The sequence below is a fragment of the Myotis nattereri genome (assembly GCF_964212035.1).
Source record: "Myotis nattereri genome assembly, chromosome: 7".
Classification (NCBI taxonomy): Eukaryota; Metazoa; Chordata; class Mammalia; order Chiroptera; family Vespertilionidae; genus Myotis; species Myotis nattereri.
The window spans coordinates 22,170,800-22,193,769 of NC_138082.1; the positions used below are offsets into that span (position 1 = coordinate 22,170,800).

At 43.9% G+C, this 22,970-nt stretch overlaps 1 protein-coding gene across 2 annotated transcripts in view; it reads left to right on the top strand.

The window, feature by feature from the left end:
- The window catches only part of CYP27A1 (cytochrome P450 family 27 subfamily A member 1), a 30,763-nt gene extending 7,793 nt beyond the window's left edge, over positions 1–22,970 (top strand). Inside the window, exons 2-10 of one of the 2 annotated variants that reach the window (XM_081095959.1) lie at positions 17,495–17,599; positions 19,339–19,529; positions 20,230–20,429; positions 20,557–20,754; positions 20,920–21,092; positions 21,685–21,851; positions 22,059–22,140; positions 22,221–22,433; positions 22,588–22,970. In XM_081095959.1, the coding sequence (XP_080952085.1) occupies positions 19,366–19,529; positions 20,230–20,429; positions 20,557–20,754; positions 20,920–21,092; positions 21,685–21,851; positions 22,059–22,140; positions 22,221–22,433; positions 22,588–22,707 (1,317 nt within the window). In that variant the 5' untranslated portion in view covers positions 17,495–17,599; positions 19,339–19,365 and the 3' untranslated portion in view covers positions 22,708–22,970. The remainder of the gene's footprint in view (positions 1–17,494; positions 17,600–19,338; positions 19,530–20,229; positions 20,430–20,556; positions 20,755–20,919; positions 21,093–21,684; positions 21,852–22,058; positions 22,141–22,220; positions 22,434–22,587) is intronic. The other variant, XM_081095958.1, reaches the window with a different exon arrangement.

Genomic DNA, 22,970 nt, shown 5'->3' on the forward strand with positions numbered 1-22,970 from the left:
TAAATCCACTTTTCATCACCAGTCACAATTCGATGCAAAAAAGACTTTCTTTCATGCCGTTGAAGCAACATTTTACTGATGACTTTTTGGTTTTCCATTTGTCTTTTGTTCATTTGCTGTGGCACCCATTTTCCTTCCTTTAAAATCTTTCCCATTGCTTGTAAATGATCGGAAATTGTTTTCTGAGCAATGTTTAATCTTTCTGCAAGTTGTTTTTATTTTATTTTATTTTTTAATCTTTATTGTTCAGATTATTATAAATGTTCCTCTTTTTACCCCCCATAGCTCCCCTCCACCCGCTTCCCACCCCACCCCAGGCCTTAGCCCCACTGTCCTAGTCCATAGGTGTAAGCTCTTTGTCCAATCTCTTCCCACACCCCCAACAACCCCTTCCCCCAAGAATTGTCAGTCTGCTCCCTTTCCATGCCCCTGATTCTATTACATTCACCAGTTTGTTCTGTTCATCAGATTTTTTATTCATTTGATTTTTAGATTCACTTGTTGATAGATATGTATTTGTTGTCACTTTGTTGTTCATAATTTTTTTTTAATCTTTACCTTTTCTTCTTCTTACTCTTCTTAAAGAATACCCTTCAGCATTTCATATAATACTGGTTTGGTGGTGATGAACTCCTTTAGTTTTTTCTTGTCTGTGAAGCTCTTTATCTGGCCTTCAATTCTAAATGATAGTTTTGCTGGGTAGAGTAATGTTGGTTGTAGGTTCTTGCTATTCATCACTTTGAATATTTCTTGCCACTCCCTTCTGGCCTGCATAGTTTCTGTTGAGAAATCAGCTGACAGTTCTATGGGTACTCCCTTGTAGGTAACTAACTGTTTTTTTCTTGCTGCTTTTAAGATTCTCTCTTTGTTTTTTGCCCTTGCATTTTAATTATGATGTGTCTTGGTGTGGTCCTCTTTGGATTCCTCTTGTTTGGGGTTCTCTGTGCTTCCTGGACTTGTAAGTCTATTTCCTCACCAGGTAGGGGAAGTTTTCTGTCATTATTTCTTCAAATAGATTTTCAATATCTTGCTCTCTTTCTTCTTCTGGCACCCTCATAATTCTGATGTTGCTACGCTTGAAGTTGTTCCAGAGGCTCCTTACACTATCTTCATATTTTTGGATTCTTTTTTCTTTTTGCTTTTTGGGTTGGGTGTTTTTTGCTTCCTCGTATTTCAAACCTTTGACTTGATTCTTGGGATCCTCTAGTCTGCTGTTGAATCTCTGTATATTATTCTTTATTTCAGTCAGTGTATGCTTAATTTCTGACTGGTTCTTTTCCATTTTTTTGGGGGGGTGGCATTCTCACCAAGATCCTTGAAGGTCTCACTAAGTTTCTCGGAAGTTTCTAGAAGATTCTTGAGTAACCTTATAACCGTGGTTTTGAACTTTACATCCAGTATTTTGCTTTCATCCATTTCTTTCATTTGTGACATGTTTCTTTGTCTCCATATTTTGGCTGCTTCCCTGTGTTTATTTCTATGTGTTGGATAGCTGCTAAGTCTCCTTGAGTTGATAGAGTGGCCTTGTGTGGTAGGTGTCCTATAGGGCCCAGTGGCTCAGCCTCCCCAGTCACCTGAGGTGGACACTCTTGGTGTACCCCTTTGTGGGCTGTTTTCACAGTCTTGTTGGGCTGTGTGCACAGCCTTGATTGCTGTTGGTATCACTGGGAGAAATTGACCTCCAGGCCAGTTGGCTGTGAGGACCAGCTGTGTCTATAATGGGAGACCTGTTGTGTAGGAGACACCCTTATGGGGCAGGACTTGCTTCAGTGGGGCTTTAGTGCTCACTGAGTCTGCTCTTTGAGTGTGTCCCTTATGGATGTGAAGAGTTGTAATCCAGTATGGTCTCACACTGACCACTGGGTACACTGGCTCTTAGATCTCCAAGGAGGTGCAAAGTCAGCCACTGCCTGGGGCCACCTAGGAGGAGCTACAGAGAGGTCTGCAGATTCCTCCTGTTTGTATCAGGTTTGGAAGTGCCCAGATGAGGCCCAGCTGTGTAGCAAGGCAGACTGCTGCTGCTGCTGCCTGTTTAACACATTTTAGGCTGAGAAAGGACAGGCCATTCATATGCAAAAGCTGCTGTGCACAACTTGGGTGGGATTATAAATTGGGTGGGGCAGGGTCTCAGGGAATCACCAGGGCAGAGCAAATAGCAATGGCTGCCAGTCAGCCCTGCACCGGAGAGAGGTCCCCGTGTCCCCGTGTCCCCGTGTCCCCACGCAGGAACAATGATCACTGCAAGCACCTTTGAAAGAAAGCTGCCCTCGCGTTCCTGTCCTGATGCCAGACAGTCCAGTTTCTCCCTGTATGTGTCTGGGTCCCCCAGAGTCTCACCCAGAACTGGAGTCCATAGCAAGCTGGAGCTTGTATCTCCCTCCTGATTAAAAAAGCAGCACACCTGGGTGCCAGCACTTTCCACGCCTCTGCACCTCCTACCAGTCTCAATGCGCTTTCTTCACCTCTCTAGTTGTGGAACTTCCACTCAGCCAGCTTTCCCACGGTTCTGGATGATAGTGTTCTGCCTTTTAGTTGTAATTTTGATGTGGTTGTGAGAGGCAGCAAGTATAGGTGTTTACCTATGCTGCCATCTTGGTTCTCTTTTTTTTAAAAATGTATTTTTATTGACTTTTTACAGAGAGGAAGGGAGAGGGATAGAGAGTTAGAAACATTGATGAGAGAGAAACATCGAGCAGCTGCCTCCTGCACACCCCCTACTGGGGATGTGCCCACAACCAAGGTACATGCCCTTGACTGGAATCGAACCTGGGACCCTTCAGTCCACAGGCTGACACTCTACCCACTGAGCCAAACCAGTTAGGCCTTGGTTCTCTTTTTATGTCTCTTTTGATTTCTTCTTTGACCTAGTGGTTGTTCAGTAGCATGTTGTTTAATCTCCACATATTTGTGAATTTTTCAGTTTTCTTCTTGTTATTGAAAAAAAATGCTTGATATTATTTGAATCTTTTAAAATTTATTTATGATCTGTCCTGGAGAATATTCCATGTGTGCTTGAGAGGAATGTGTATTCTGTTGCTTTTTTTCTTTTTAAGGAAAGATTTATTATCAATTGAGAAGATGGGAGACCTAATAGTGCCTCAAATCCATCTTGCTTGCTAGACTAGGTTAAGGGTTTCTAAGGGGTTAAGGGGAATGGGTATGCAGAAGTGCTGATGGAGCAAGTTTTAACTGGTGGACCTAGGAACTTGGCCATTTATGGTAAATGGGCATCAACACTGGATTTTTCTGGACAAGAAAGGGTTCTTCTGAAAAGATTCCAGTATTTAAATTCTAGTTATGTCCAGGTTCTTTGGTTCCACGTATGTGTGTATTGTGTGGAACCAGCAGGTCAAAGTTCTCGCCTTTGCACATGCTTTGGCTGCATGACTTGTGGTTCGGGTTTATTGTCTCTGAAAAGCAACTCAGTATCTCATTAAACAGGATAGGACCATGTTGAGCTGATTCTGTGGTTACAAATTGCCTCTTTTTGTTGCTCATTCCTCAAACTTGAGGGAAATAGGGCAACTGGGTCCAGGTTCAATTAAGAGGGAGGATTTACTTTAATATAGAGTCATATTTGTCTGCCCATTGTGCCCGTGTTACCCTCCTCTTACAATCTCATGCACCCACTTCTTCTGTGATGGCCCCTGAGCTTTGGAGGGGGCATTCTAGGTACTCATTTACAAGCAGAGATCACAGCATCAGTAGGTAGCAGCAGTTCAGGGTGCCTGTATCTTAATATGAGATAAAGAATAAAGAGTAACTTCTGTTATGTCCTCCAGGACCCAAACCATGATGATAATCCTCATGATGATCACTGGGGAAAAATAAGTTTGAGTTTTGATAGCTACTTGCTTTGCTCCTAGCTTTAAGAGTTCCCTGACATCAGGACTGTGTTTTTTATATTTGTTTGTTTATTTATTTATTTTTAAATGTTTTATTGATTTCAGAGAGGAAGAATGAAGGAGAGAGAGGTAGAAAGAGAATCATTGATCGGCTGCCTCCTGCACACTCCCTACGGGGATCGAGCCCACAACCCGGGCATGTGTCCTGACTAGGAATCGAACCATGAACTCCCTATTCTAGTTATCTATTGCTGCATCACAAACTATCCTAAGACATAGTGGCTTAAAACAACATTTTGTTATACTTACTAGTATGATTTTGTGGGCCGATAATTTGGGCTGTGCACATTAGAAATGACTCATCTCTGCTTCACGATGGAGTGTGGCTTCAGTTCAAATAGCTGATCACTAGACTGGCTTAATTGAGATCATATGTCTGAACCTAGGGTCTGGCTTTTGGCTGGCTCCTCACTTTTTTTCCATGTCACATCTGCCAGAATTGGAATTTCCAAGGTGGCTTTTTAAATTTCATGTTTGGCGTCTGGGATGGTTTAGTTAGAACAGCTGAGTATTTCTTTCTTTCCATGTAGCTAGCTTGGGCTTCCTCATAGTATGGTGGTCTTTGGATAGTCAAACTTCTTCCAGAGTGCTAGCTGTCTCCAAAGTGAATGTTCCAAAAGATAGAAAGTGGAAGTTGCCAGTTTCTTAAGGCCTGGGCCTGGAAACTGCCACAATAGTATTTCCATTGTATTCTACCCATCAAATCTATTACAGAGCCCATCCAAACTCTGGAGGTGAAGATGTAGGCCTTACCTCTTAATGGGAGGGATGTCAAAGAAGCTGTGACTATATTTTATTTTTATAAAATATGTTTTTATTGACTTGAGAGAGAGAGGAAGGGAGAGGGAGAGAGAGGTAAAAACATTGATGGAAACATCCATCAGCTACCTCCTGCATGCCACCCTCTGGGGATCAAGCCCACAACCTGGGCATGTGCCCTGACTGGGAATTGAACCAGTGACCTCCTTGTTCATGGGATGACACTCAATCAACTGAGCCACATCAGCCAGCCTGTGGCTATCTTTAATCCACCACATCATCTTCCTATGATTTAGGTACTTAGGGAAAGAATTAGTAACTACCCTAGTGGACTGCTGGCGTTCAGGGGACCCCATAACTAAAGGAATATAAATGCATGAAGGAACTTTCATCTAGGCCTTGGGGAAACGTGGTTGAATATATTTCTCTGGTGTCTGTTTGTTTGTTTATTTATTTAATCCTCACCCAAGGATATTTTTCCATTGATTTTTAGGGAGAGTAGAAGAGAGGGAAAGACAGAGAGAAACATCAATGTGAGAGAAACACATCCATTGGTTGCCTCCTGCACGTGCCCTGACCAGGCCTGGGCCAGGGAGGATCCTGCAACCAGATTGAATCCGGGATCCTTTGGTCCACAGGCCAATGCTGTATCCACTGAGCCAAACCTGCTAGGGCTCTGGTGTCTGTTTATTACATAAAGTATCTCTCTCTTGAGAAATAAATGCTGCCAAATTCTTGCTGTTTGGCTCCCATCTTCTGGGTTTTATAATGGCCACTCCTATTTTGTTAACACATTCTTTCTTCAGTTTGGCTAATACCATTGATTAATGGATTTTCTTCCTCAGAACTCACATTACCATCAAGCCTTCCAGAGATTATCCTCCAGTTACCCTGACTTGGCTTAAGTGTTTTTCAGTCTCATCTGGCAGACATTTACAGGTGCTGTTGAGGCTATAGCAGAATTAGGTGTACTGCCTTTAAGCCTCAGGGATGGGTAATTTGAAACTAGGTGTTAAGGCCAAAAATATGAAACATACCAACTTATCAACTGCACTGCCAGAATTTTCATCTTACAGATAAAGGAATATTCCAGTATATTCAAGGTAGCAATATTTCTGATTGGGAAAGATTAGAATGACTTCCATGTTCCAGTAGGGGACTAATTAAATAAGTTATAATATATTTGTATGATGAAATTTTATGCAACCATTAAAAAGAATAGTGGCAGATCTATGGGTATTAACATGAATCACTTGCTAAGAGATGGAAAGAAAGTAAGGTGCAAAAGTATATAATATGCCATCTTATGTGGATAAAAAAGAGTGTGAGGTATATATGCATTTATATGTTTGTATACACATAAAATATCTCTGGGAAGACACACAAGAAATTGGTAATGATGGTTGCCTCTGTGTAGGGGTCTTTGAGTCTGGAGGTGAGAACTAGGAGAAAGACTTAATTTTTATTGCAGGATTGCTATGGACCGCCACCGGAGTTTCTTCTGGCTTTACCCTGCCCAGGCATAAACAGCAAAAGAATGGAGAGCAGCAGATAAACAGATGTCTAACCAAGTGCTTCCTGGTCCAACATAATATTTTGAGGTCCTCTGATGGCCCTTTCTGTTGTACTTAGGTCTGGTTTTGGGTCTTTACTTTTGATGTCCACTTCTGTGTTGACATCCTCTTTTCAGTTCTACATCTGTTGCTGATCATCTACTCCTTGTTACTGAAATATTCTCATTGCTTCACTCCAGCCCAGCCCAGCCTTTAGGCAAAGTGTGCTCAGTGTACTGAAGTTTGCTTCTGGGTGTGTCAGGGCTGCAGATGGTGGGTGGGCAGTGCTTCTCTTTGCCTGATGGCCTTTTCTTGGATCTTCCTCTACCCTCAACCTAGTGTTTCCCTAGAGTGCAAAATCAGAAGGAAATTCTTACTGTCCAACTACCTGGTAACTTATGACGGTTGTGCCTTGTTGCACAAAAACACATTTTTCTGTTATTGAAGTAATAGCTGCACACATGCACAAAATTCTTTTTGCAGCTTTGTTTGTAAAATAAAAAATTCAGAAACAAGTTAAATGCCCATCAATAGGATAAATAAATTGCAACATTCACACAATGGAATACTATACAACAATTAGAATGAATGCACAAGATTTTTATGTATCAATATAGAACTCAAACAAAGTTGAGTATAGAATGATATGTACAGTAGAATAGTGTTTCTAAAATACAAACTAAATACTATAAAATACAAAAATACTATAAGCCATCATTGGATACATATATGTAGTAAAATTATATAAACATTGACAGAAAGACTACACTTCAAATTCAGGATAGTAACTGCTTTGTGGAGGGAAGGATAAGATGAGGAATTTGTATCTGAAATGTTTTCATTTTTAAAAAGATGTGAAGTAAATATGACAAATCTTAATTCTAGAGGGTGGGTACATGGGTGGTTATAATGTTATTTTATTTAATTATCCACATTAAAATATTCATAGTAAAAAATACAAGTAATTTTGCTCATCATGAGTCCAAATGGTGCCACTGACTTGGTCTGATCTTGGAGGAGATCATTCAAGGCAAAGTTTGGAGCAAGGAGAACCTGAGAATGCTGTTAATTATCTAACACCTCTTGTGTCTTTGAAATGTGAATTTCACTTGTGTGAGGGGGTTAGGCAAAACCCCTGACAACACTGTCCTTTTCACCTTTGACCCTGAGTGGGCCTTTTTTCTGACATCAAAAGAGTGGCCTGTGCCTAAAGTTACATCTGCCTGTTTATCCAACTGGTGGCTGCCAGCTTTTAGGGTCAGGTTTGTTGATACTGGCAGAACAGTACTTGGTATTTGTGAGCTCACTTTTGTCCTCAGGCTGTTTACTTGCTGTGTTAGTGTTTTGTTGTGCTGACACTCTCCCTAAGAAGCCCACTATCAGTACACTACACAGGCCACCAAGTAGAATAGAACATCGCAATGCAGTATCAATTTTTTCAGGGGGAAATTTTTAGGTGAGTTTAAAAATCTATATTTTTTAATTGATTTCAGAGAGGAAGGGAAAGGGAGAGAGAGATAGAAACATCAATGATGAAAGAGAATCATTGATTGGCTGCTTCCTGCACGCCCCACACTGGGGATCAAGCCCGTAACCCAAGCATGTGCCCTGACTGAGAATTGAACCGTGACCTCCTGGTTCATAGGTCGATGCTTAACCACTGAGCCAAGCTGGCCAGCTAGGTGATTTTAATTTTCTTATTTTTCTTTTGGTAACAGCTTTATTGAGATATAGTCACATACCATAAAATTTGACAAAGTTTTCCACCATCACATCAATTTTAGAATATTTTCATCACCCAGAAAGAAACCTTGTACTCTTTAGCAGTCACTCCCCCTTTTCTCCTTATGACTACATTTCCTATGCTGTTGACCTCCCTCATCATCCCATGGCGACTAATCTACTTTCTGTTTATTATGAACATTTCACATGAATGGACTCATTTAATATGTGGTCTGTTGTGAAAGGCTTCTTTCGCTTAGCATGATGTTTTCAAGGTTCATCCATTGGTAGCAATATCAAGTATCACTACTTTATTCCTTTATATGGCTGGGTAATAGTCCATTGTAGGAGTTTACCGCAATTTGTTCATTGATCTGTTGATGGATATTTGGGTTGTTTCCACTTTTTGGCTTATGTAGTACTTTTTGAGTTTTCAAGGTACATGCAACTGTCAAAGGTATTACTTAAAGTGGTGAAAATTCCTTTTATTCAGCAACTACTGACAACAGGAGAAAGAGATGAACTCCATTCCAATCGTACAGAGGGTGTTTAAAGGGAGCGTGAAGGAGTGGGGAGGAGGACCAGCAGGGGCTTGAGTAGAGTCAAGGAAGTGAAAAATTACAAAAGCAGGAAGGGAGGCTTGGTTCACATGAAACTCATCTGGGTTTGCTAAATAGTGCTTATCTTATTGAAGTCAGGTTCCCATGATCCCACTGGGACTGGGAGACAGGGACACTATCTTCAGGTGTTGCCTGGAACAAGTAGCAAATTCTTTTAGCAGCCTTGAGTTCCTCAGGCAGGCATTTTAAGGGAGGGTTCATCCTAGGGGTGAAGCTCATCCTAGGGATGGGATCTGGAGTTGTTGGAAACTATGTTAATGTGTTCATGTTTTTCTAGGGCCAGGGGTGGGCAAACTTTTTGATCGGAACAAAAGCATGGATGGAGTGTTTGTGTGAACTAATATAAATTCAAAGTAAACATCATTACATAAAAGGGTACGGTCTTTTTTTTTTTTTAATTTTATTCATTTCAAACGGGCGGGATCCGGCCCGCTGGCCGTAGTTTGCCCACGGCTGTTCTAGGCCAAGGTTGAGGCCTAGTCGAGAAGAGGGCAGAGGGGATCCTGACTTCAATTTAGTTAAAGAGAGAATTTTTATCATAACCCAAAGCCTATTGGAGTATAGGCTGCAGCCAGTGTCCCCATGGGGAGGGCCACTAGAGGTGTCAGCAACCATGGATACCTGCCTCAGCTGACCCCAGAAGTCCTGGTCAGTACAATTGCCTTTTACTACCCAGGCTGAAGAATTGAGAACAACCTATGACAGAATGAGGCTAAAGAACAGAAAATTAATCTTGTTCTGTCATCTTTAGTGGAAACAGATCCCTTCTGAAGCCAGTGGCTCTTGGGAAGTTTCTAAGAGTTTTTAGGCTCAGATTCTCTTTGGCCAGCAGTCAGTTGAGGGTAGATGGTGGCAGTCTGGGTCAAATTGGCCATATGCCCTGTAGACAAGAGCTGAGTAAGAGAGGTTAACATTCCCTTCTTTATCCCTTAACCAATCAGGATTGACCCCTGATATCCCCTAAGCCAGAGGTGTTACCCTTTCGACAGCCATGTCATCAGTGTGAATAGTCCCTTCAGTAATTACTTCATGCCATGTCCCAGTCCTACTTGTGTCTTACCCTCATGTGAGCCCTGGTTTCTCCTGAGGTGCCTCAGCCTCTCTTCCTTGTATACCTCATACTATTCTAGAATATCTCCCACTCCTGGCATTTTGTCATGTCATTTACGTGATCATTATCATCAATATCTATGATTTTCCAAGAGCATGAAGCATAGCCAGTGGCAAAAGAAGCAACAATTGGTTCATTCTCTGACACTTCTTGCTACTTGCAGATTCCAGTAGCCTAATTTCCCAGGGGTAGGTGTGGGAAGAAAAGTAGTAGAGGGAGAAAAGTTTATTATGTGGCTTGGGTCTCTTATAGCCTATTTGGGCCTCTTTTCACCTCCCCAAATCATAATGAAAAATCCTGTTTAAATGGGAGGTGCCCTTCTGGTGAATTGCCACGTTTATAGTCCAAACTTTCTAAAGTGTGTGCTCCACTGGGGGCTGAGTCTTAGTTGTCAAGTTGTCTTTTTCAGTTTCCCCTTTAAAAGCCTATTCCATCTTTCAACGGCTCCTGTTGCCTGGGGATTATCCAGGGCATGAAAGGTCCAGTGAATGTCCCAGGGAGCTGCCCACTGCTGAGTACTTTTTACTACAAAGTTGGCACCATTGTCTGATTGGATGCTCTTGGGGGATTTGAATATGTAGTACAGTTATCTAGGGAAGGGTCTTTGAATAGTGTGGGCCCCCCCCCACATCTGTTATGATGGCAGTGCCATACCTTGAAAAGGTGTCTACTGCAGTCAATGCCCAAGAGTACCCTTGAGGGGACCTATACAGTCTGTTTGCCTGGACAGGTCAAGTCTGGTACCTCTCACTATGTGGCTCAGTTTCCTTTATCACTGGACTATGTAGCTGGGAGTCTGGGCATACTTGCCATGCTTCCTTGATTTCATGTGCTAGAGTCATTGTTTTGGGTCCCTGTCTTGAACTGTAGATGGATTACCATGACTTATGAAGTGGTGTATCCAGGTGGACGTGGTCTTTATATGGGCACCACAGATCTCATCAACTTGTTGGTTCCATTGATGTTTCATCCAAGGAGATCTCTTCCACAGGCATCCACCTGGGTTTTAAACAAAAGGTGTGAATCTTGGGTGATCTGCTGCCATAATGCTCATCCCCCAGGAGGCTAAGATTTGCTCATCCAGGCACTCTACTGCCAGGCACCAGCCCATACCACCATGAACCAGTGAAAATGTAACAAGGTGAAATTTGGGAGGTCTTTTCCAGGGCAAGTACCCAGCTTACAGTTGTACCCATTGAACAGAGTTCTCTTTTCCATGCATAGTTTTAATCATTTTGGGGGGTATTGCACAGCAGTAGCAGTTCAGTATACCCCAGTGGCCTTCAATTTAGCTGATTCATCCATGAAATAGTCATCCTCAGTGTACTAAAGTCCTCAGCGTACCCAAGCTTTGTCAAGAGCCTCAGTGTGGCAAAGCTCCCAAGAAACCTGAGATGTTGGCATAGACCCTGCATCTTAATCAGCACATCTGGAGGGCAACCAACCACTTAATGCTCAGTGTACTTCTTTTCCTGGAAGTATCACTTCCACACATGACTTGTTAGGCAATACCCACTTTGTTGCTCTTCTCATTTCTGCCCCATTTCATGATAGGAACATCTGGGTATAGCAACACTTTGTTTGGCAGTCTTTCAGTGTCCACAAACACTCATTTGTCTCCCAAATGAGAAATTCTGGGTGGTGATATAAGGCAAATGTCACATCCAAAACCCTAGGGAGCCATTACGTAAATGCTACATATCTTGCCACAGGCTCCAGCCTATAGAATTGTTCGTCACTGGCATATGTTGTTCAAAAGTCTCATGAGCTCTGACTGGCCCAAGCAGAAGGACAATCTGTACAGTCCGTTGGGTAGTTTTCTTAACAGATCTCATCAGCTTGTTGATTCCATTGATGTTCCATCCAAGGAGACCTTTTCCATGGGCATCCGCCTGCTATGTGGATGGAGATGGCAGTGCCATACCTTGAAAAGGTGTCTACTACAGTCAATGCCCAAGAGTACACTTAAGAGGTTGTGCTTAGGAGTACCTTAAGCATGTCAGTCTAGCTCTTCTACCCCTTCCCTTTCCTGAAATCCTACATTACTTGATACCACATGGCTGAGCTGGGAGAACTAGGTGGACTCCTGATGGTCCCCTCAACCCACTACCACTGTTCTAAATGGGACAGTTCCTCAATGGGGACTTGCTTTACAATCAAGAGAAGAATTACATGCATTGAACATGTCTATTCCCACAATACATTCAGCACCACTTGAGTGTGTATTGGTTTAAAAAGTCTCATCCACTGTGAACCTTTCATATGTCAACTTGGCTTGGCTATGATGTTGTCAAGGTAGACTTTGAGTAAAACAGTTTACCCTCCATAATGTGAGTGAAGGGCTTTCAGTGAAAAGACTCCAGAACAGGAAGGAATTCTGCCCCTACACTGTCTTCAGATTCAAGACTGCAACATCGGCTCCCGCTGGAATTTCCAGACTTCTGGCCTACCCTGCAAATTTCCGACTTGCTAGCCTCCACCACTGCATGAGCCAGTTCTTTAAAATAAATCTCTTTATATATACATATTCAGTAAGTCCCCACTTAACATGTCACTAGGTTCTGCAACTTTAAGGAAAACAACCACTTTTACCTAGGCTAATTGATATAAACAAGAGTTCAGTTCCTATGGCATGTCACCATTCTGGATGCCTGTATTCCTGCCTTCTGCCCCCGTATTAGTTTGCCAGGGCTGCCATAACAAAGCACCACAAACTGAGTGGCTTAAGCAACAGAAATATATTGTGCCACAGTTCTGGAGGTCAGAAGCCCCAGATCAAGGTGTTGGTAGGGTTGGTTTCTTCTGAGGGCTGTGAGTGGAGCCTCTTTTGTTGCCCGTGTATGACTGTCTTCACACTCATGTGGCATTCTCCCTGTATGCATGTGTGTCTGCATCCAAATCTCCTCCTTTTATGAGGGCATTAGTCATACTGAATTCCGCCCACCCTACTGACCTCACTTTAACTGTATCACTTCTGTAAAGATTCTATCTTAAAATAAGGCCACATTTTGAGGTACTGGGAGTTAGGACTTAAACATATGAATTGGCGGGTGCGGGGAGAGACACAATTCAACCCATTACACCCCCTTAGCCTGAAAGGCATTTATCTTGGTCCGTGTCCAGGCTTGCATTCTGGGAAGTTTGTTGCCCAGAGCTAATTTTCCAGAGTCTGTCTTTGGGGTGCATGAGAAGATTTAACTGTCTCCAAAGGCCTGTTGGTGCCCATTAAACACACCACTGAATCTAACCCTGAGTGACTATCTCATCATCTGGGCACTCTTGTTTTCCATTATAAATCTAGGCTGGGTTATATTTTCCCCTGTGATCATGTATGGTGCTTATCAGATGGTTTCATTATAGATGTAAAGACTCATCACAACCAGCTGTGATCAGTCTTTACTTATTCATCCTCCATGTTCATGTCGTCAGCTAAGCTGTTTGTGGCCAATGTGACTAGGAGCATGGGCGTAGTCATTAGGTGATGAATTGATTTCCATTCCTTCAGCAGAACTGTTGTGGCTTTCTCTTCTGCAAGCCAGTGCAACCAAACATCTAGTGTTTCATTAGGTTTTTGCCCAAACTTGTCTCTAAGTTCTCCATTCCTGCTCTTTGTAAGCAGGGACCTCAGTATATTTCTGAGGAACTAACTGCCCTTGAAGACCAGGGAGTATTTTATCTGTAATCACAGCTACCTCTCCAAGCAAAGCAATCTCACTTTCAGGGTAAGGAACAACCATGATATGCCTTTTAAATATCATGGGGCCTTCTCCTCTTTTGTTCTAAACACCAACAAAACCAACTCACCAGGGCTCTCAGGAACAATGATCAAAGTCCCTCATCACCTTGTCACTAAATACAGCAGGTCTGCTAATGCCTGACAGGATCCTGTTCTATACCTTGCTAGTCAGCCTGCGGGGTCTCTGTCTGTTTTCCAAAAATATGTTGTGACCTTATCAGCTTTGAGGAGGAAGGGGTTAAAACCCCCTGGAGCCCCAACTGGTTTGGCTCAGTGGATAGAGCGTTGGCCTGTGGACTGAAGGGTCCCAGGTTCGATTCCGGTCAAGGGCATGTACCTTGGTTGCGGGCACATCCCCAGTAGGGGGTGTGCAGGAGGCAGCTGATCGATGTTTATCTCTCATCGACGTTTCTAACTCCCTATTCCTCTCCCTTTCTCTAGGTAAAAAAAAAATCAATAAAATATATTTAAAAACAAAATAAAAAAAAACAAAACCCTGGAGATGATCTTCAGGATCACCAGGTACAACTTTTATATCAGGAACATCTGCATTTCAGTTGGTAAAAGACAGCAGTTTTTCTTTGATTGCCAAGGGATTCAGTGTTGTCATTCCACAACATTGTTTCCAGAAAACCACTCCCAACATGGACCTTGGTTGGGAACTTTCAACTTGCCAATCAACAAGACATTATACAATGAAAACTTTGGATATCAGAGGAATTTTCCTAACACTTTGGGAACCCTCACAATTAAACATTTGTTACTGGTCTCACATTTTTGCAAGTGTAGGAGGCAATGGGCTCACAAGCTTCTCACTCACAGAATCACTTTCCCGTTTGTTCTCTCTTCACGGCAATTCTTGCCCCAAACTATTAGTTACTTTTTACAGAAACTCGGACTAAAGGTTTTAACACAGGCACTTCCGGAATTATGCAGTGGCTGGAAGCTCAGGAAATCTGGGTGGGGGAGGGAATTGGGGGGTGCTTACCAGAAAGCAGTTTTATGCTCACTTTCAGTTTTCAGTGGCCACTTATTGACAGATAGTTAGGACTGTGGGGAGACCCCTACTCTGCACGTTAGTCTTATTTGTCCCACCCTGAACTGCACATCCCCTAATGGGAATAACCTTCCCCTGCCTCCCCCTCCTCCCACTCCCTCTCCACCACGCCTCCACCCCTTTCTCTTCCCACATACACTAGGATCGGGGAAATCCATTTATCTCCTGCTTGGCCAGGTCTTAAAAGAGCATTGTAACTTTATCAGCCACATGTTGGACACCAAACATGTCGAGTTCACACAGTACACAAGGCAAGGCCAAGTCTTAAGGATTCTTCCGGGAAAGATACAGTGGGGTATATTTAGATTTAGACAGTTTATTGCTTACCTAGAGAGTGAAAAGAAGAATCGGTCCCAATTTGCCAAGATCATTGTCCCCCACAGAAAAGGACAACCCTGAAACAAAAGGGGCCAGATGAGTGGAATGCAAGTAATGGAGTACCCCGTTGTTAAGGGGCCCCCCTCTTCTCTAGGGGGTAAGGCAGGAAGTCCACACTCCATCAGAACCCACAGAGCAGGAGAAGCTGTCTCATGACAGCCTCCTAGGGGACTTAGGGAGTTCAGTGCCAGGTGGCCTCAAGGCAGCTCTGAGCAGGCATCCAGGCTCTGGCATTCCTGGAGGATCGCAGGGCATTCAGCCTGAAGACCAGAGAAGGCTGCGTCCAAGCCTTTGTGTATATGGACACAAGGTTGGGAGGGTGCCATGGCGGAGCTATTACCCAACAAAGTGACAAAGGCTGTTAGTGTTGGGGCTGGAGCTAGAACAAAATCTACTGCCAAGTAGTCCCTGACTCCTCAACAGCTGCCAGCCACGGATGACTGAGCGCAGACGAATCACATGGCCATGAGACAGGCATTATTTTTCCCTATAAAAATTACCCTTATTTTTTTAAAAAAATCACATAAATATGAGTTACATGCTAATTATTTGTGATTTCATACCACATTTAAGAGGAGAGTATCATTTTTATTTAGTTGAAATTATTTCCAGAAGTCGAGAAATCAGAAAATATACAGACACAAAAAGAAGAAAATCAAATCTTTCCTAACCCTAACACCCTGCATATGTCAGAGTGTCTTGTACACATAGGTGCTTAGTAAGCATTTGTGAATGAACCCATAAATACACACATGATCCTGAGAGTAAGTAAGCATTGTCCCTCCTTGCTTGTCCTTGGTGAATAGACTTCCACACTCTCCCCATGTGTCATCTACAAATACCTGTTTTTAAAAATGAAAGCATACCATATAGTCTCATATTCTCTTTCATTATTTGCCACTTACTAAAAGAGAAATATGAATATCTTTCTATATCAGTAAACACTTTTGTTTTAATGAATGGATTCAATACCCTCGCTCTTTGGACTGTCACCTGGCTAAGGCCAGCCCTGCCATTCATCCTGGAGAGAATCCCTTAGGAGGTTCTGTTCTACTAAGTGGTAGTTAGAACCTATCTGAGAACTTGGGGCTTTCTAACTGGCTCAGGTTACAGTCTAATGGTTGGCACACAGACACAGCACACATCTCTCAGCAAGTGTTCTGGTGTCTTTCTAAAATAAGTCCTTACATAAATAGATTCTCATTAAGTTCCACTGAGTAAACTTACTGAGAAGAAGACGGCGAGGGAGGAGGGAAGAAAGCAGGGCCTGGGCAAGGGGGAAATGTCCCAGAAACCTCCAAACTGATAACTGGGACGTGGCGCCAGAGACTTTGGATTCCAGGGAAGAAGCTGGTGCCCACATAAATAGCTTTTGGTCTAGTCTTTTAAAACATGACATTTCCCCCCTTATTTCAAGTTCATGGTAAAAATTTTAAAAATCAGGGTCTAAAGGAGAAAGGAAACTACTATAAGCTGACTCAGAGATAACCTGTGTTTGTGTTTTTATAAATATGTGACATGTAATTTCACTTGAACTTAACAGAAGGAAAAGAAACCAAACTTCAAATAAATATTTCTTCAAAATGAGATATTATTTCTCAAAAAGAGTCCTCTAAAATTAAATAATTAAGAGACATATTAGGAAGTTGGGGTTATTGCAGAGGTTCTCAAGTTGGGGTGATTTTACCCCTCTGGGGACATTTTTGGTTGTCATACTTGGGAGGGACCTGGGATGCTGCTGAACATCCTACAATGCACAAGGCAGACTCCACAGCAAAGGATTATCCAGCCCAGAGTGTCAATTGCTGTGAGAAACCATGGGTTATTGCATAGTTGTTTTAAATAGCACACAGTTTTAAAGGGCCCAAGTTTGTTTCTGGTTAGTAAGACAGTTTTCTCAGGGACCAGTGGAGTAAATGGTTGAGAGCACAGCCTCTAAGCACAGTGGTTCTCAAACTTCTGGCCCTTTAAATACAGTTCCTCATGTTGTGGCCCAACCATAAAACTATTTTCGTTGCTACTTCATAACTGTAATGTTGCTGCTGTTATGAATCGTAATGTAAATATCTGATATGCAGGATGGCCTTAGGCGACCCCTGTGAAAGGGTCGTTCAACCGCCAAAGGGGTCGCGACCCACAGGTTGAGAACCGCTGCTCTAGCAGGTGGTCTGAGCTTGAACTCTGACTCACCAATAAAGTGACCTTAGTAATCTCTTTGGGCCTTCGTTCTCTCATCTACAAAACTGTGGTCATGTTAAGCCTACATCATACAGCGAAGACTGAATGACATAATGTAATTAAAATGCTTGGAACAGAATCTAGTTTATACTAAGCTCTGTAGAAATATTTGCTATTATCATTACTACTAATACTATTGTTATTCTTATCTTAAATAAACCAAATAGAAAACACAAATTAAGCTTACTTTTAGGATAATTCTCCTATGGAATTTAGTGGACAAAAATAGATATGTAAGTAAAGTATTTTTAATGGAAATTTTAAGAAAAATAAGTGAAATGAATATGTAGGGCCCACATCTAAATCTCAGGAGTGTATACATGAATTCAGATTCAGTAAGCCTTTCCTGTTTTCTTGAATTACCTGATGGGTGACTTATTGTTTCAGAAAACACTTTCTTTTTTTCCTCCTTTAGATTAAAAAAAATTTGAATGCGTTCTCATAGTTCAAAACTCAAAACAATAAAACAAGATCTACAGTGCAGTCTTACTCCCACTGCTGTCCCCTCCACCTCCCACAGGTAATCAGTTTAACTAGTTTCTGCTCAATCCAATGTTTCTCCATAAAAGCAAATGCAAATGCTATGTATTCTTATTTAGCTCCTCTTTCTTAGACAAAAGATATCATACTTTTCCATTTAACAATCTATCTTGGTTATCTCTTTCTATGTTAGTGCACAGGGAGTTGCTTTATTCTCTTTTAAGGTGATATAGTAGTCAATTATGTAGATGTCCCCTACTTTGTTTATAAATGTGTTTGTAATTTTTATAGATATTAACAAATTGTCCTCCACGTAGGGTTGTGTCATTTTATGTTCCCACTGGTTTCTCTTCAAGAGGACATGCCTGTTTCTCTCCAAGAATCATATAGTTTACAGACAATCAACTGTTCAAAATCATACCACACTGGCAGGCATTACTGGGAGGTAGAAGTGGAAACAGCCTAAGTGGATGTTGGGGCTTGTCAAAGCTGCCTTCCTAGGAATTGGCAGAATGAACTGTTATTCAGGGTGGATTCTGAATTGGATAATATATATTGAGGCAATCATGTTGCATTGGTTCTAAGAGGATCCAGTTTGTAATGCCAATAGTAAGACCCAGTAAGACTGGTGTTTCTCTAGACTATGAGTTAGGTGAAGTTCCTTCTATAGTTTGAATGATATATCTCTATAATAATTTTCTTTTCTTTTTCAGAGAGGAAGGGAGAGGGAGAGAGAGATAAAAACATCAATGATAAGAGACAATCATCGATTGGCTGCCTCCTGCACACTCCCTACTGGGGATCGAGCCCAAACATGGGCATGTGCCCTGACCTTGTGGTTCATAGGTTGACACTCAACTACTGAGCCACACCGGCAGGGCAGACCTCTATAATTTTGAGGCCTCTTTTGCAGAACCCATTGGTCTAATTTTAATACTGGACAGATTCTGATTCTCTTGAAATCTCTTTAGTAACAGATTGTGAAAGACGAAGTACCTGGGAAACTACTGTTTCATTTGCTTTCACTTTGCAAGTGTAAATTAATCAGTAAATTTTAGTCTCAATATTTGTGGATTCTTTTAAAATGTTACCCCCCAAAACCAAAATATATCTAGTTTCTTCCTCATTTTTCAGCAGGTATAAAGACATCATAGAAATGTCAATTTCATAGATGCTATGGGTATTGTCAAGTGCTTTTGAAATTCTAAGATAAATATTTGAGAATTACATTAATTAACACAGCTTAATAATTTTTTATTTAAAAAATGCACATTGCATAGTTTACTTCATATTTGTATTCCTTCTTATCAGCTTCTTGTTTTTTTCTGGAGTTTCTAATTGTTGATTACATGAGATATATATCTTTATCTCATTGACAGCAAGCTGCAGTAGATATAAATGCTTCTATAGAGGAGCCATAAGCATTCTACTATATCTCACCAAAGGGCTCAGTTTCTCTAAAACCCTGGAACCCAAATATCTATACCTCAGTTTGAAAACATATCCCATTTTTCCCAAATCTCATTCCTCCAAGGACCTCAGTTCCCCCAGTTTCACCAGGTACTCATTCTCTCAATATTCTAACTCCTGTGTGCTCATTGTTTTCAGTGTTCTCCTTTTGGAACTGCAGGCCATCCTGGTGCCTACCTACTACATAATGTGGTTTTGCCCAGCCTACTTGCTGTGATGTGGCCATCAGACACTCTCCCATCTCACCTTCTCTCCATGAAGTGCCTGCCTGGTTGGGCATGGTTATTCAGCTTTGGTTGAACCCTACAGGTGCTGAGCAAGGCCAAGTATGGTCCAATGTGGGTAACCCGTGTAGGACCTCAGACCCATGTGAACCTGGCCAGTGCTCCACTCCTGGAGCAAGTCATGCGGCAAGAGGGCAAGTACCCAGTACGGAATGACATGGATCTATGGAAGGAGCACCGGGACCTGCAGGGCCTGGCATATGGGCCCTTTACCACGTGAGCTGGGGCCTGAAGGGACTGGAACAGGGCCCCAGAGGGCCAGGCCCAAAGAATAGTGGCACTGGGCAACCAGTAGATCATGGGCAGGGTAGGCTCTCCCTGCAACCTCTGAACCTGATACTCAGTCTAGAAAGCAGTGGCTGGGATGGACTAAACCCTGGGGACCATTCACTGACTTTTCCACTAGTATATTGTGATTTTGGACAAATGAATAATTTTCCCTTCCTTGGTTTTATCCTAATATATAAAAAGCCAGGGGCCATCACGACCAAATGACTGAACAGTAGGCTGCGTGGGGCGACCAGGCTGGGCGGGGAGGGGGCGGTTGGCGGTGACCAGGCCAGCGACAGGGGTGGGGTGGGGGGGGGCCAGTAAGGGGTGACTAGGCCGGCGGGGGGTGGGTGGGGGGGGCAGGGCAGTAAGGGGTGACCAGGCTGGTAGGGAAGGTGCAGTTAGAGGTGACCAGGCCGGCAGAGGGAGACAGTAGAGGGCAACCAGGCTGGCAGGCGGGGGCAGTAGTGAGATTCTAAAGTTCTGTGATTCAAAGAGTCCATCATTTGAAAGTTTGGTGATTCTATCATTTTCAACCTCAAAATGAGATTTTCCTAGACTCCATAGTGGTCTCATGGTGGGAAGATGCCTTCTAATCTAAACCCCATTAGATGCTTACATTGGTGCTGCTCCCTGTTCCCCACAGGCAAGGACATCACTGGTACCAGCTGCGCCAGGTTCTGAACCAGCGGATGCTGAAGCCAGCTGAGGCTGCACTCTACACAGATGCTCTGAATGAAGTGATTGACAGTTTCATGGTTCGACTGAATGAGATTCGGGCAGAGAGTTCCTCTGGGGATCAGGTGCCTGACATGGCTCACCTTTTCTACTACTTTGCCTTGGAAGGTACCTTTGTTGGGAGAGGGGCTGTGTGGGCATGGGTCAGGGGGAGGTTGTGCTTGCCTTCCTCAAAGCCTCCTGGGTTCTGTGTGCCATGGAACCGCCTCCTGTGTTGGCCTTTGTGCACTGCCAGCTATTTGCTACATCCTGTTTGAGAAACGTATTGGCTGCCTGGAGCGCTCCATCCCCCAGGACACTGCGGCCTTCGTCAGATCTGTCGGGCTCATGTTCCAGAACTCGCTCTATGCCACCTTCCTCCCCAAGTGGACCCGTCCCCTGCTGCCCTTCTGGAAGCGATACCTGGATGGCTGGAACACCATCTTCTCTTTTGGTGAGGAACCCAGGAAATGAAGTTGGGGGTGGGTCCCAGGGTCTAGGAATTAGCAGTCTCTCCCAGGACCTTCTCCCTCATGCTGCCAGCTATCAGGGTGGCGCTTGGTCCCTGGAGATCATGACTTTTGACCTTGTCCTCCCCTGTTGTCCATTGTCCCTGTAGGGAAGAAATTGATTGATCAGAAACTCAAAGAGATAGAGGCCCAACTGCAGGCAGAAGGGCCAGAAGGGGTCCAGATATCTGGCTACCTGCACTTCCTGTTGACCAGTGGACAGCTCAGTCCTCAGGAGGCCATGGGCAGCCTCCCTGAGCTGCTCATGGCTGGAGTAGACACGGTGCGTGAGGGGGGCCAGCAAGGAGAATGGGGCTCCCATCCTGATCCAATTCCCCGTTATCCCCCACCTGAACCTGACCTTCGTCCCTCCAGGTATCTGCTTCTCTTTCTGTAACATGGATGTAGAACTAGAAGGAAAATAGGGAGGGGGGTGTCATTCAGCCCAGGAGAGGTGGGCAGGGAATTGTCCTTTAGTAGTGGGATCCCATCCCCTTGGAGCTTTGCTGACAGCTGGGAGTTTCATCTCACATCTAACTCAACTCTCTCGTGCTGTAATTTAATGGAGAGTTGAAAGCGTGTCCACAAAGATCCTTCTTTGTAGGATCTCCTTTCGGTGCTTTTGTCATGTCGGGTTTCTCTACATTACAGCCTCCTGTGTTATTAGAGTGTGATCCGACTTCATTGGTCCTCATCCCACTGTGGAGTCACGTTTAGTGTAGAGGGTCCCATGAACCCTGTCTCATCCTGTCATACTCATGGGAAATTCATTTTTCTCCTGCATTTTGCATCACCCATTCACACACCCTCCCACTACCTAACTGGCTTCTTTTCTAGAAATCCCTCCTCAATTCCTCTCTCACTCTATTTCCTAGACGTCCAACACGCTGACGTGGGCCCTGTACCATCTTTCAAAGAGCCCAGAGATCCAGCAGGCCTTGCATGAAGAAGTGGTAGGTGTGGTGCCAGCTGGGCAGGCGCCCCGGCACAAGGACTTTGCTCACATGCCCTTGCTCAAAGCTGTGCTGAAGGAGACCCTGCGGTAAGCTGCTGTTTTCGGGAGCACAGAGTCTGTGAGTGGGATGACTCAGAGACAGGAATGGGAAGTGGGGCCTGGTGGGCTGAGGGTAGGGCCAGGGGTGGGATGGGAGGAAGGGCCTGGGGGACCAGAGAGGTAGGATTGAAGGGGTGAGCATCCTGCCCCTTCTTGGATCCAGAGCAGGACTACTGCATTTTCTTTTCCCTACAGTCTCTACCCTGTGGTTCCCATAAATTCCCGGGTAATCGTGGAAAAAGAAATTGAAGTTGGTGGTTTCCTCTTCCCCAAGAATGTGAGTGGGGCTAGAGATCTGGGGTTCCCAGGGGTGCCCCACAACCCTAAGCTGATGTGCTGCCCATTCTTCCTCTAAAGACCCAGTTTGTGCTGTGCCACTATGTGGTGTCCCGGGACCCTAGCATCTTCCCTGAGCCAGAAAGCTTCCAGCCCCATCGCTGGCTGAAGAAGAGTCAGCCTGATACCCTCAGGGTCCAACACCCATTTGGCTCTGTGCCCTTCGGCTATGGGGTCCGGGCTTGCCTGGGCCGCAGGATTGCAGAGCTGGAGATGCAGCTGCTGCTGGCAAGGGTGAGTGGGGAGAGGCAGGAGGTGTGTGGGCCAGGGAGGGGTAAAGAAGGCCTTGGGAAAGAGAGAAAGGGAGGCACAGAGTGGGAGCATGCAGAGGAGGGCAGCGGATGAAGGTCACAGATTTTAACCACCCCATATGCATTTTACCTCCCAGCTGATGCAGCAGTACCAGGTGGTCCTGGCCCCTGAGACAGGGGAGGTGAAGAGTGTGGCCCGCATTGTCCTGGTTCCTAATAAGAACGTGGGTCTGCGCTTCCTGCAGAGACCTTGCTGAGCTGGGCCTCTGCCATCCTGGGGCTTGCCCTAGAGACCCCGGCCCTGTCACAGTGATTCCTGGCCATTGCTGTGGCTCAGATGAGGAGGAGCAAAGGGGGCTGCCAGATACCAAAGGTTGGAGAAACTCAGTGCACTTCCTATAGAACCCTGAGATTTTGCTACTTTTATCATTGTGCTCAGCTCCCTCTTAGATAAAAGGCCATCCCCTTGTTACATTGCTTTCCTTGGGGAAATACAGAATAAAGGGACTTTTATTGATAA